We start from the raw sequence: 12,089 nt of genomic DNA on the forward strand, positions 1-12,089 counted from the left end.
TGCAGAATATACTGAGGGTCTATACCGACCAGATAAAGCGGAAAGTTAGAGCAGTCTGCATATTGTCTGAAGGAATTCTCACCACAGGATTCGTAGCTAATAGCTCCAGGCGTTACATTTACCACCGCCACACCAGACCTGACCAATACCGCTATACTGTGACTGGATAACACCACCACACCAGACCTGACCAATACCGCCATACTGTGACTGGATAACATTGCCATACCAGACCTGACCAATACCGCCATACTGTGACTGGATAACACTGCCATAGTAGACCTGACTAATACCGCCATACTGTGACTGGATAACACTGCCATACCAAACCTGACCAATACCACTATACTGTGACTGGATAACACCACTATACCAGACCTGACCAATACCACCACACTGTGACTGGAAAAAAACACCATACCAGACCTGATACCAACATACTGTGACTGGATAACACTGCTATACCAGACCGGACCAATACCACCATACTGTGACTGGATAACACTACCACACCAGACCTGAACAATACCGCCATACTGTGACTGGATAACACTACCACACCAGACCTGACCAAAACCGCCATACTGTGACTGGATAACACTGCCATACCAAACCTGACCAATACCGCCATACCACCCCCTCTCGAAAAGACACCAGATTTACTGGCAAGTCTGAACATGAGGTGGGATACTAAAAAAAAAATGTTTTAAAAAGTTGTTTCCTTCCCTCTGCTCCCTGGTGCTGCCCAAGGCACCAGACCACGGATGCCTAGTGGTAAATACGGCCCTGTTCGGATGTAAGTTGGACAACTAGATTTGAGTATCCCCAAACTGGCAGGTCTTGTGGGTGTTCCCAGTATGAAGTGGTTCTTACCTATTAAGAATGGCCAAGAGAGGTAAACCGCAGACATGGTCATGAGCCCCCAAGACTCCTTAAGACGAATCAGGAGAGAAGGCTAGCCTGTCTGGTACAATCCCACTGACCAACTACTGTAGCACAAAGTGCAAAAAAGTTACTATATTGCAGCCTGCCCTAGAGTGGTCAAAGTGACCATACTGACCCTTGTCCACTACAATGGGCATGTGGGCACCAGACCATGTTAACTTTAAAGAGGATCTCTCAGCAGGAAAACAGGGGTGTAAATAAGCCCATGGTCAGGTAGGGCTTGTAGTTATTATGATCTTAGGCATACCTTTATCGCTAAAGTCCTTTCCAGCACAGAGATATAAACCTTTTGCTTAATGTGTAAATGTGACTTAAAAGCCCAGGGGGTGTTCCCCAGTTCGGTAAAAGCCCAGGCAAGTCCAGCCTGTGACCTCTTATTCACCACCTCCGTATCTGCTTACCCACCCTATTTGACTAACAGCAACTAGATAAAGAGGACATGAGCTGAATTTACCTGGGCATTTACTATGCTGAGGAATACTCCCTGGGCTTTTGAGCCTCATTTAGATATTAGCAAAAAAAGATTTATATCTCGGTGCTGACTTGGCCCCCAAGTTCCCCAGATCTCAATTCAATCAAGCATCTGTGGGATGTGCCAGAAAAACAAGTGTCATGATGACCCCACCCTACAATTTATAGAACTGCTTTAATGGTGTGACACTTCATAAAATGTGTGCTTTACGTTAAAAAAATTTTTTTTTTCCCTCCCACTAGTATGGCATATCTGCCATATAGTATATAAGGGAGAGGACATTGGAACTGATGCCACTAGTAAATAATTCACAGAACAGAAAGCAAAGTATGTCATGAAAGGCAATTTTGTTGTGACCTGCAGAGCGTTACCTGTGATCTGCACCAGAGCACATAGCTTTGTCCTTGCTCCTTTGCACTGATCAGTGTAGGTGACATGGATGGGGAACCTCCGGCCCTCTAGCTGTTGCAAAACTAAAATTTCCATCATGCCTGGATAGCTGAAGTTTTAGTTTCGACTGTCAATGCATAATGAGAATTGTAGTTTTGAAACAGCTGGAGGGCTGAATATTCCCCATCTCTCGCGTAGGCTCTAGAAGATGCATAGGTATTAAAGAAGGAGGCAATGTGGAAGTTGGCATTATTGGGAGCAGTTTGGCTGGTGGCAAATGGGAGCACTTTGGCTAGTGGCAAATGGGAGCACTTTGGCTGGTGGCAAATGGGAGCACTTTGGCTGGTGGCAAATGGGAGCACTTTGGCTGGTGGCAAATGGGAGCACTTTGGCTGGTGGCAAATGGGAGCACTTTGGCTGGTGGCAAATGGGAGCACTTTGGCTGGTGGCAAATGGGAGCACTTTGGCTGGTGGCAAATGGGAGCACTTTGGCTGGTGGCAAATGGGAGCACTTTGGCTGGTGGCAAATGGGAGCACTTTGGCTGGTGGCAAATGGGAGCACTTTGGCTGGTGGCAAATGGGAGCACTTTGGCTGGTGGCAAATGGGAGCACTTTGGCTGGTGGCAAATGGGAGCACTTTGGCTGGTGGCAAATGGGAGCACTTTGACTGGTGGCAAATGGGAGCACTTTGACTGGTGGCAAATGGGAGCACTTTGGCTGGGGGCAAATAGGAGCACTTTGGCTGGTGGCAAATAGGAGCACTTTGAATAGCTCTAATGGGGAGGCCGTTGCTATGGAGGATCACCAATGTTTTGCTCAATTAAAGGGGTTATTCAGCAAAAAATCTTTTTCTTTCAAATGAACTGGTTTCAGAAAGTTATATAGATTTTTTTTATTTACTTCTATTTAAAAATCTCAAGTCTTCCCATACTTATCAGGTGCTATATGTTCTGCGGGAAATGTTTTCTTTTCAGTCTGACACAGTGCTCTCTTCTGAAATCTCTGTCCGAGACAGGTACTGTCCAGACAGGAGAGGTTTTCTATGGGAATTTGCTGCTACTTTGGACAGTTCCTGTCTCGGACAGAGATGAGAGCACTGTGTCAGACTGGAAATAAAACAACATTTCCTGCAGGACATACAGCAGCTGATAAATACTGGAATACTTGAGATTTTTAAATACAAATAAATTACAAATCTATAGAACTTTCTGAAACCAGTTAATTTAAAAGAAAAAGATTTTTGCTGGACAACCTCTTACTTCCTTACAACAGATAAATAACAATGTACCAGGCATGATAGGGCAGAGTTTACTCATATAAAAACATCTTGTGCCAAGAAGGCACACCCTGGCCTGTGGTCTGGTCAATGTGCTTCTCGTCTAGGTGGTTTATCATGACAACGCAGCAGCTGTTGTTTGTTATCTGACTTGTCAGATGACATCCACATTTCATAGTACCGTTATGAAGAACCTCACAGTTCCTTCTAGTGTTGAAGGGGTTATCCAGCGCTACAAAAACATGGCCTCTTTTCCCCCTCTCTTGTCTCCAGTTCAAGTGTGGTTTGCAATTAAAGGGGTTATCCAGCGCTACAAAAAGATGGCCACTTTCCCCCTACTGTTGTCTCCATTTTGGGTGGGGGTTTGAAACTCAGTTCCATTGAAGTAAATGGAGCTTAAAGGACAACTCCGGCCAAAACTATTTTTTAATATGTTATTACTTTTGGAAAGTTAGACAAATTTCTAATGTGCATTAATTATGGGAAATGCACATATAGGGCTATTTCCCTTAATTTAGTAGATCAGGGAGACTTCAGATTCTCTAAAAAAAACGTGACGTCACGAACTGGGGGTGTAATTCCAATGGAGTGTCCGGCAGGGGGCGCACTTTATATAGAAGTCAATGAGTACCATTGACTTCTATATATAGTGCGCCCCTGCTGGACACTCCATTGGAATTACAATGGATGTGTATGTAAATGTAATAGACAGTATGTTTTTGATTGAATACATTTATGGAATTCTTAAGTATCCATAAATGTATTTAACCAGTACATTTGGAGGGCACCGAGCAGGGAGGGAGAGAAGTGCATCTACCTCCCCCCTCCCTCCCTGCTCGGTGCTGCTGCCACATATACACAGTACTACGCCCCCATTATCTGCTCATATTATGAGCAGATAATGGGGGAGTAGTACCTGTGCTATCCCCATAACAAAAGCTGCCGCCACACAGCTGCTTGTCACAAGGGCTTCAGGATGCCCCCTCCGCCGCTCACCATCCTCCTCCCAGCTAACAAGTTCTTACTATTGCGCCGATCATCGCCGTCACTTGCCACTGCTTACCGCCTCTCTCCGCCACTGCTCTCTGCTCCCACATACCGCTTCCCGGTCCGCACTGCCTGCCGGCCGGGGACAGGAAGCACCCCCACCCCGCAGGGAGCACGGCGCTCCCGGTGCTTCCTTTCCCCGGCCGCAAGTATGTGCGAGCAGAGAGCAGCAGTGGTGAGCAGCGGAAAGAGGAGGTAAGCGGCGGCGATGATCAGCGCGATAGTAAGAACTTGTTAGCTGGGAGGAGGAGGGGAAGCGGTGGAGGGGGCAAGCAGCTGGGAGGAGGGGGGGAAGCTCTTGGGACAAGCAGCTGTGCGGCGGCGTTCGTTACGGGGATAGCACAGGTACTACTCCCCCATTATCTGCACATAATATGAGCAGATAATGGGGGAGTAGTACTGTGTATATATGGCAGCAGCAGCAGCAGCACCGAGCAGAGAGGGGGGAGGTAGATTCACTTCTCTCCCTCCCTGCTCGGTGCCCTCCAAACGTACTGGTTAAATACATTTATGGATTACTTTGGGGAGCAAGGACACTTGCTCCCCAAAGTATTTCATAAATGTATGCAATCAAAAACATACTGTCTATTACATTTACATACACATCCATTGTAATTCCAATGGAGTGTCCAGCAGGGGCGCACTATATATAGAAGTCAATGGTACTCATTAACGTCTATATATAGTGCGCCCCCTGCCGAACACTCCATTGTAATTACACCCCCAGTTCGTGACGTCACGTTTTTTTATTGAATCTGAAGTCTCCCTGATCTACTAAATTAAGGGAAATAGCCCTATATGTGCATTTCCCATAATTAATGTACATTAGAAATTTGTCTAACTTTCCATAAGTGATAACTAGGGATGGTCCGAACCGAGTTCGGTTCAGGTTCGTACGAACCCGAACCCTCGGTAGTGATACCCGGATCCAGCGGGAGGACCGCCTGGAAAACTGGGATACAGCCATAGCCATAGGCTGTATCCCAGTTTTCTAGGCGTTCCTCCCACTGTATCCGCCCGCTCCACGGAGCGGGCAGACAGGGGGAGTCTACTGCCGAGCGTTCGGGTTCATACGAACCCGAACCTCGGCAGGTTTGGACCATCCCTAGTAATAACATATTAAAAAATTGTTTTGGCCGGACTTCTTCTTTAATTGCAAACCGCACCTGAACTGGAGACAACAGTAGGGGGAAAAGTGGCCATGTTTTTGTAGCGCTAGATAACCCCTTTAATTGCAAACCACATTGAACTGGAGACAACAGTAGGGGGAAAAGTGGCCATGTTTTTGTAGCGCTGGATAACCCCTTTAATTGCAAACCACACTTGAACTGGAGACAACTGTAGGGGGAAAAGTGGCCATGTTTTTGTAGCACTGGATAACCCCTTTAAGCTCTATTTACTTCAATGGAACGGAGTTTGAAACCCCACCCAATCTGGAGACAAGGAAGGGGGAAAAGTGGCCATGTTTTTGTAGCGCTGGATAACCCCTTTAATTGCAAACCACACTTGAACTGGAGACAACTGGAGGGGGAAAAGTGGCCATGTTTTTGTAGCACTGGATAACCCCTTTAAGCTCTATTTACTTCAATGGAACGGAGTTTGAAACCCCACCCAATCTGGAGACAAGGAAGGGGGAAAAGTGGCCATGTTTTTGTAGTGGATAACCCTTTTAAGTGCTGCACCTAGCTGCTTCTATCACCTCCCAGTATTACACAGTATATCTCTTATCTGGGAACCATTTAGTCTGATCATACCGTTACCCGCCTGCCAGATGAGAATGGTATCTCTCTATGTAACCTCAGTATTTCACCAGCCACCCTTGGCGTTGGTACATATTATTGATGTGAGCTATGTGTCTTTAAGCAATTTCTTTTTTAATAAGCAAGACTACGAGTTCTATTGAAGAAGCTCTAAGAATGGTCTTGAAAACAGCTGCAATCTCTGCGAAACCACATGTACTCGCTTGCTATTAGTCCTGGTTATTATTGTGAGGCTGTGGAGGGGCTTTTTGCACACCGCCATCGGTACATGCATAGATGCTAGAGATGAGCGATCCTCGAGCATGCTCGAGTCAATCCGAACCCGAACTTTCGGCATTTGATTAGCGGTGGCTGCTGAAGTTGGATAAAGCCCTAAGGCTATGTGGAAATCATGGATATAGTCATTGGCTGTATCCATGTTTTCCAGACAACCTTAGAGCTTTATCCAAGTTCAGCAGCCCCAGCTAATCAAATACCGAATGTTCGGGTTCGGATCGACTCGAACACGAACCCGGTTCGCTCATCTCTAATAGATACCCTAATACGGGTCAAGCTATACAATGCAGTTGTGTCATGAATACTGTCTCAGACTCAACTGCTCAAGTTCCACATGCGGATGCGTATAATAAAACATGTGGCCAACCACAGAATCAACAGCACATATGCTAAAACACAGTGAGAGTACTGCAATAAAAAACTTCTGTTGTATACCATTACAATTCCCTGTATATCCTTGTCTGACATCACCCAGTTCCCACTCATAACTACTTCTCGCTGCTTCAAAGATAAATCGTCTCAGCAGGAACTGTCGACTCAACCAATAGCTGACTGAAGATGGACTCCAATGCAGCCAATTTTTAGCTAAGCGGGTAATTTCTGCTGAGATGACTTGTCTCACAAGGAAAAAGTAGTAGTGACAGGCAGGGAATAAGATGGCATTAGACTGGGAACTAAGGGGGACTGGGGTAGGTGAGTATGACAAATTTTTATATTTACAACAGCCATAGCTAAATATATATTTAATAAAATGTATGCTCCCGACAACCCCTTTAAAATTCTGTGGCCATTGCACCATTGCCAGTTTTAGTGTGATTTTGGGGGGACTTTTGTGACTTTTGCCTGTATCCACTAAACCAAATTCACCTCATTCAGGCTAAACTGCAATGCTAGACAAGGTCCATGGAAAAGAGTCGCATTTATTCCAGAAAAAAATGCGCGGTGCTGTAATGAATCAGCCGTGTGGCACTGTCATTACAGCGCGGCGCATATCCCCCCGCTCTTAGCATCTTATCACAGATGCTGCCCGAGCGGGGGGGGGGGGGGGGCTGTACTGTCATTTTCTATGGCTTTACATTCTCGCAGCGGATTTATCCTTCTGTACCCCCTTCCAACTTAATATACCGCTGCCGGGCTAATACGTTACCTGCCCGCACTCCCGCTCCCTGGAGTCTCACTTAGCCAATCAGTGCGCTATCATGCCGCAGCTAATGATTGGCTGAGTGGGATGCCAGGGAGCCGGGCACCCTAAAGGAGTTGTCTAGGCAGGGAATAGGGCTCAGGATGCTGCCCTCATCTTTTGCTGATGCCATTCTGACAGAGCGCCCCTATACCCCCTTCCTCTTCTTTCTACTGCTTCCTGGTACCTGTGATGTTTAGTTCCTGCAGGAAATGCCCACTCAGCCAATCACTGTGACGAGGTAACATTTCCTACAAGAATAGAACATCACAGGTCTGAAGAAGAAGAAGAAGTGGAGAGCAGAGGGGATCAGGCGCTGTCAGGCACCTTTTTTATCTTCACTGCACAAAATAAAATAAAAAAACACCTACCTACTAGACAGGAAACCACTTAGAGGGTTAGAGGGAATGTGTACTATGACTAATGGTGTCCCTACACTTTATATTAAAATCAGCCAAACCTACTGCTTGCTGCAGGTTCAGTCAACAGTATAGCGACTCTCCACTGACAGATGTTGGGTCAGGTGTGCTGGATTTTTGCACCCCTTTGTTCCCTGAGGGATAAGCCAGCGTCAGCGCAGTCTGGAAAAAGCTTACCCCACCCTTCTCCATAGAAAACACATTTTAGAATATAGGGAGCTTTCATGTGATAGAAGGGATGAGGAGCACCCTCTAGCAGCCATAGCCCTCTGTCCTATACTGACACCGAAGGCAAACTGCACCAGAATGAGCATCCAGCAGGGGGCGCCCCAGCACACATAGCAGATACGTCCCCCTCACAATGTCTAGTCTGGCTGTGGTCCCATCTGAGTTACATGTGGTAGCCCTCCCATATAGTAATACGGTTACAGGAACATCCCCTCTACCACAGTATCTATTGCAGATATGCACAGTCTTATATAGGAGGGCTGTGACAGCACTAGATGTGTACTGAGTAGTGACCCACACAGCAGGACGCCTCTAAGGCTTCATACACACTGGTGCGGTCACTGCTGTACACGGTGCTCTGCAAATTCCCAATCATAGCAGCTACACAGGGTGGCCTGTCCTGCCTAAAGGAAGCGGCTCATCGCCATAGTAACCATCGCTACCACGAGAGATTCATACATCACCACACGGGGGTCACTATTCACGGAGCACAGCCCCAGGACTGCAGCCGCCGGGTGTCTTCCGGTGCATCCGCTAAATGCTTCCCCCAGAAACGAGGATTCTTTGGTAGAGAGGCGCCGCTGTACTGTGTGCTGAGGAGTGGTGGGAGTCCGCAGCGGGCTGTGTCTGTGAGGCGGGCACTGTACAGCAGCCTCATCCTATATATTAGATGTACAATGTACTAATACATGTTATGTAACTGATGGCAGACCAGCTGCACAGGGCGGGGGGCACACAGCGTTATACTGACACAGCGTTATACGACTTTGCACGGCAGCTTTTCATGCAGTTCTTCTGTTTTACTACTTGTAGATCCTTTAGGTGTGAACGCACCCTAAGAAAGCCTTTGTTATTATCTGCATTACATTGCCCTATTCTAGTCCCTTTCCATCATAGTTAATACGGTTGAAAAAAGACAGGAGAAGACGTAGCACTATAGCAGTAGGTGGCCCTGTGGTCCGGCACTGTAATGGCCTGAGCCCCATCTGACATCACTTGCAGTGGTCCTCCCGGGTACTGATAGTCGCGTACTGACTGTCCTGGCCCTTCACCTGCAAGTGCTCCTGATGTGCGCTGGCAATTAAATGCAGGCTCTGATTAACAGGGTAAGAAGCCATTGGCTCCCCACGCGGCAATATGGCCGCCACATAGGTGGGTCTGAGACACTGGCTTCAGGCTGTCCCTCCTCCTCCGGAATAATTTACTGCCGATTCATCTTCAACTGCGCTAGATTTCAACGGGAGACGACTGTTATCATTCTGGAGGAGGCCGGGTTGCAGCCTGAAACGGGACCCTAGAGCAGTGCTTCTCAATTCCAGTCCTCAGGCTTCACCAACAGGTCATGTTTTGAGGATATCCCATACGAAGAACACCAGTGATAATACCTGATGCACTGAGTATAATTATATCACCTGTGAAATACTAAGGAAATCCTCAAAACATGACCTGTTGGTGAGGCCTGAGGACTGGAATTGAGATGCACTGCCCTAGAGGAGTGCAGCGGAGGCACAGGGACAGCACCCCTGCCTGCTGCTTTCTCTCTTTCTGACTTCCTCTTTAACTTCATTACCAACAGACATCCTAAAAAGAACAGTCATTAATTAAATTAATACATTATGTGAACATAGCCCTAAGGCAGAGAGGTAAATAATAATTGTTTATTATGTTAACTAAAAAATAACAATAGTAACTTCTCACAACTATAGCGGTATGCAGAGGCATAATTGGCCCCCAAAATATCGAAATTAAATGGTATGAACTGTACCTACCTGCATCTTCCTTGCTAACTACCTAACTTTGCTACCTACCTGGTTGGCTGCCTGGCTGCAACTAAACTGCTTGCCTGTCTGGCAGTTATATATGTCATCACAGCCTTGATGACATCATCATGGAACACCTTCCCTGCTGGCTAGCTGTAAACAACTTTTGCTCTATGCTGACATGGTAATTGAGACAGAAAAGTGCTTTATAAAAAGTGCATTAGAAATGCCCAGCATCTTATGCACTCCCCTAGGAAGGGGCTTAGGACACACAGTGTGGTACACAAACTCAGTTACGTACCCTTCTGGGGGTCTATTTTTGGGCAACACATTGGGGAGTGCAGATGCGCACCCTGCTGGAAGTGTATTTTTGGCCAACACATTTGGGAGCACAGCTACACACCCAGCTGGGTGCATAGGACAGAACAAGCTGCTTGTCCATTTCCCTGTTATAAAAATCCATTCAACACAAGGTCCCCAGATACAATCATTCATTGTACTATACAGTGGTGCCTTGGATTGTGAGCATTATTCGTTCCAGGGCCGTGCATGTAATCCAAATAATTTTTAAACCAAAGCATAAGGAATCATTAAAATGCAGACAATTGGTTCCACACCACAAATATAATGATCTTATATTCTGAATAACAAGTAAAACAAACATTTAAAAGGTGCAAATGTTATATTATAGGTTACTGTAGAGTATAGCCAAGCAACATGTGGTGTATAATGTAAAGTAAGTGCATGAGAATGAAAAAACAGCTGCAGTTTGTAGATAAAGGATGGAGCTGCAGATTCCTATAATGCAGTAATGTAGTACAACAGGCTAGAATAGAGAAGCAGGTCTGCTGACAGAGGTGGGTGTGGTCACATGATCACAATGGGGAAGGGGTGTGTGTTCAGCATGGGCCAATCAGGAAGTGAGAATCACAGAACTGTGCAGGAGGACTTTACTATACAGCAGTGTGAATGGCTGAGTGTAAGTGCAGGCAGATTATAGCAGGAATGGAGAGGATGGGAAACACAAGGGCTGATAGAGACTGCAGGGAGCATGAAGGAATGAGCAGGGCAGATATGGGCGCAGTATAGCAGCACTCTCTGTCCGGGGAGAGAGGGGTTACAGCTATGGAGAGATTACCTCCACAGTTATGTTCCCTGATGCAAGCCCCAGCCTAAAGTGGATCTGCTATGATTTAGAAGGTGAGGGAGACTTCCTGGGTAAGAGTACAGTGCTGTAGACCCCACTATGCAGACCATGCCCCTCCCACCCAGTACAGGGAGCTCTTAAACCAAGGCAATGCTCTTAAACCAAGTTACAATTTTGAAAAACCTGAGCTCTTCTTGCAAAATGCTCTCAATCCAAGTTACTTTTAAACCAAGGTACCACTGTACTTTACACTTCATCTTAGCCAAAAGGCGAAGAAGCAATAAGGGAGTGGCTTCTGGTAAAAATTACCATACTCCTCTACCCACTGCAACTTCTTGAGGAGACGCCATGCAAGCCACATCAGACGACACACGTCTGACATGGTTGATTTCCTTTGGTGGCTGGCGGCTCTCCCTTCTCACTGCATATCTAATACCTATCACTGCCCCATGTCTCATCTACCTAGCAACACCACCCTCTTTTTTTTACCACGCCCCGCATTCACACCGCACATGCTTTACCATGGATAGCATTTACGCATGCAGCTGTCAGCCTGCCTATCTATCTCCTATCCATCTCTCTCTATCTTTCAATCTTTCTCTATCTCTGTCAGTATGTCCATCCATCCATATAGATAGCTACAAATTAGCTATTCTAAAAAAAAAACAATGGTAACGTCTCACAACTATAGCGGTATGCAGAGGCATAGATTGGCCCCCAAAATATCAAAATTAAATGGTATGAACTGTACCTACCTGCATCTTCCTTACCAACTACCTACCTTTGCTACCTACATGGTTGGCTGCCTGGCTGCAACTGAACTGCTTGCCTGTCTGGCAGTTATATATGTCATCACAGTCTTGATGACATCATCACGGAACACTTTTCCGGCTTCGCTAGCTGTAAACAACTTTTGCTCTATGCTGACATGATAATTGAGACATAAAAGTGCTTTATAAAAAAGTTCATTAGAAATGCTCAGCATCTTATGCACTCCCCTAGGAAGGGGCTTAGGACACACAGTGTGGTACACAAACTCAGGTACGCACCGTGCTGAGGGTCTATTTTTGGACAATACATTTGGGAGTGCAGGTACGCACCCTGCTGGGGGTCTATTTCTGGGCAACACATTTGGGAGCACAGCGACTCACCCTGTGGGGGTCTATTTTTGGGCAACACATCTGGGAGT

At 46.3% G+C, this 12,089-nt stretch overlaps 1 protein-coding gene across 5 annotated transcripts in view; it reads right to left on the reverse strand.

The window, feature by feature from the left end:
* LOC138785690 (zinc-regulated GTPase metalloprotein activator 1-like) overlaps nucleotides 1-11,693 on the reverse strand; it is a 61,722-nt gene extending 50,029 nt beyond the window's left edge. Inside the window, exon 1 of one of the 5 annotated variants that reach the window (XM_069961886.1) lies at nucleotides 11,682-11,693. Coding sequence is in view for 1 of the 5 variants with exons in the window: in XM_069961881.1 (XP_069817982.1) it covers nucleotides 8,324-8,369 (46 nt within the window). In the remaining 4 variants the exon portion in view is untranslated. Of the gene's footprint in view, nucleotides 1-7,717; nucleotides 8,056-8,291; nucleotides 8,424-8,452; nucleotides 8,583-11,681 lie in introns of those variants that run through there. The other 4 variants (XM_069961883.1, XM_069961881.1, XM_069961884.1 and 1 more) reach the window with 4 other exon arrangements.
* Between the last annotated feature and the right edge of the window lie 396 nt (nucleotides 11,694-12,089).

Source organism: Dendropsophus ebraccatus, chromosome 3 (assembly GCF_027789765.1).
Source record: "Dendropsophus ebraccatus isolate aDenEbr1 chromosome 3, aDenEbr1.pat, whole genome shotgun sequence".
Lineage (NCBI taxonomy): Eukaryota > Metazoa > Chordata > Amphibia > Anura > Hylidae > Dendropsophus > Dendropsophus ebraccatus.